Source organism: Capsicum annuum, unplaced genomic scaffold, assembly GCF_002878395.1.
Source record: "Capsicum annuum cultivar UCD-10X-F1 unplaced genomic scaffold, UCD10Xv1.1 ctg58107, whole genome shotgun sequence".
NCBI lineage: Eukaryota > Viridiplantae > Streptophyta > Magnoliopsida > Solanales > Solanaceae > Capsicum > Capsicum annuum.
The window spans coordinates 1-1,274 of NW_025866685.1; the positions used below are offsets into that span (position 1 = coordinate 1).

Sequence of the window (1,274 nt, forward strand, 5' to 3'; positions counted from 1 at the left end):
CTCTTAACCAACTTAGCATACGCCCCCTTCTTAGTCTCCACTATCTTAACTTCTTCATTCCACCACCAATCCCCCTGACAATGACCAGCCCGGCCCCTCGAGACACCCAACGCCTTTATAGCAGTTTCCTTGATGCACCTAGCCGCCCTATCCCATATACCATCCACGTCCCCCTACACTCCCACCCCCTATTCCCGCCAGCTTCTCCCCTATCTCCAGCGCATTCACCGGCGTCAAGCCATTCCACTTAATTTTAGGTCTACCCTCCCCGCTCCTTCTCTTCTTATCCTTCTTTATACCCAAGTCCATCCCTAGGAGCTTATGCTGGGTCAAAAGATTCTCACTCAGAATGACCTTGCAATCCTTACGTAGCACACCCTATCCCACTTTCTAAGTAGCAAAAAAGTCAATTTGAGTCTTGGTTATCGCGCTTCGAAAGGTGATCCTCCTTCTTTTGGAAAGTTCGAATTCACTACTACCATCCCAAAGGCCCTCGCAAAATCCAACAGAGTAGCTCCCTCTTCATTCCTCTCCTTAAAGCCAAAACCTCCATGCACATCGCCATAGCCTTCCGGTAATGCCCAGATGTGCCCATTGAAATCTCCAGCTACAACAATCTTCTCAAAGTTACGCACGCCTCTCACCACCTCGTCCAAAGCCTCCCAAAATCGGTTTTTCTTCTCCCAGTCCAAGCCTACCTGCGGAGCGTAAACACTATACACGTTCAGGTTAACCCCCCAAATAACCAACTTAATAGTCATCAACCTATCACTGATCTTCTTAACCTCCACTCCCTGTCCTCAAAGTTCTTCATCTACTAAGATGCCTACTCCATTCCTACGCCTTTCACTTCCAGAGTACCATAACTTATAACCATCCACATCTCTAGCCTTATACCTTACCCATTTGGTCTCCTGGATAGACGCAATATTAATCCTCCTTTTTCTAAGAATCTTCATAAGCTTTATGGACTTACCCTGAAGAGTCCCTATGTTGCAAAACCCAACCCTCAACTTATCAACTCTAGCACCACGTCCACCTCTACCACTCCTAACTCCACCCCTAACCTGTCCTAACATCAGCCTTTGCCCCCACTCCCAAACTAGCCTTCCCCTCCCCCCCCCCCCCAAACTAGCCCTCGCCTCTCCCCCCCCCCCCAAAACAGCCCCCAACCTCAACCCCATCGGACATGACCCTATCCTACCATCAATGCCTAAAGCCACTACTCAAAAAAATACAACAAAGATAGAAACAAAACAACAGTAGGAAATATA

At 48.1% G+C, this 1,274-nt stretch overlaps 1 protein-coding gene across 1 annotated transcript; it reads right to left on the reverse strand.

Annotated features, from left to right (window-relative positions):
• Positions 1-160: 160 nt before the first annotated feature.
• Positions 161-1,184, reverse strand: LOC124893362 (the record flags this gene model as incomplete). The annotated part of the gene is made up of 3 exons (XM_047404386.1): positions 831-1,184; positions 480-698; positions 161-324 (listed from the first exon to the last, which is right to left on the reverse strand). Coding segments are annotated over exons 1-3 (737 nt in total), but the record flags the coding sequence as incomplete, so codon positions are not given.
• Between the last annotated feature and the right edge of the window lie 90 nt (positions 1,185-1,274).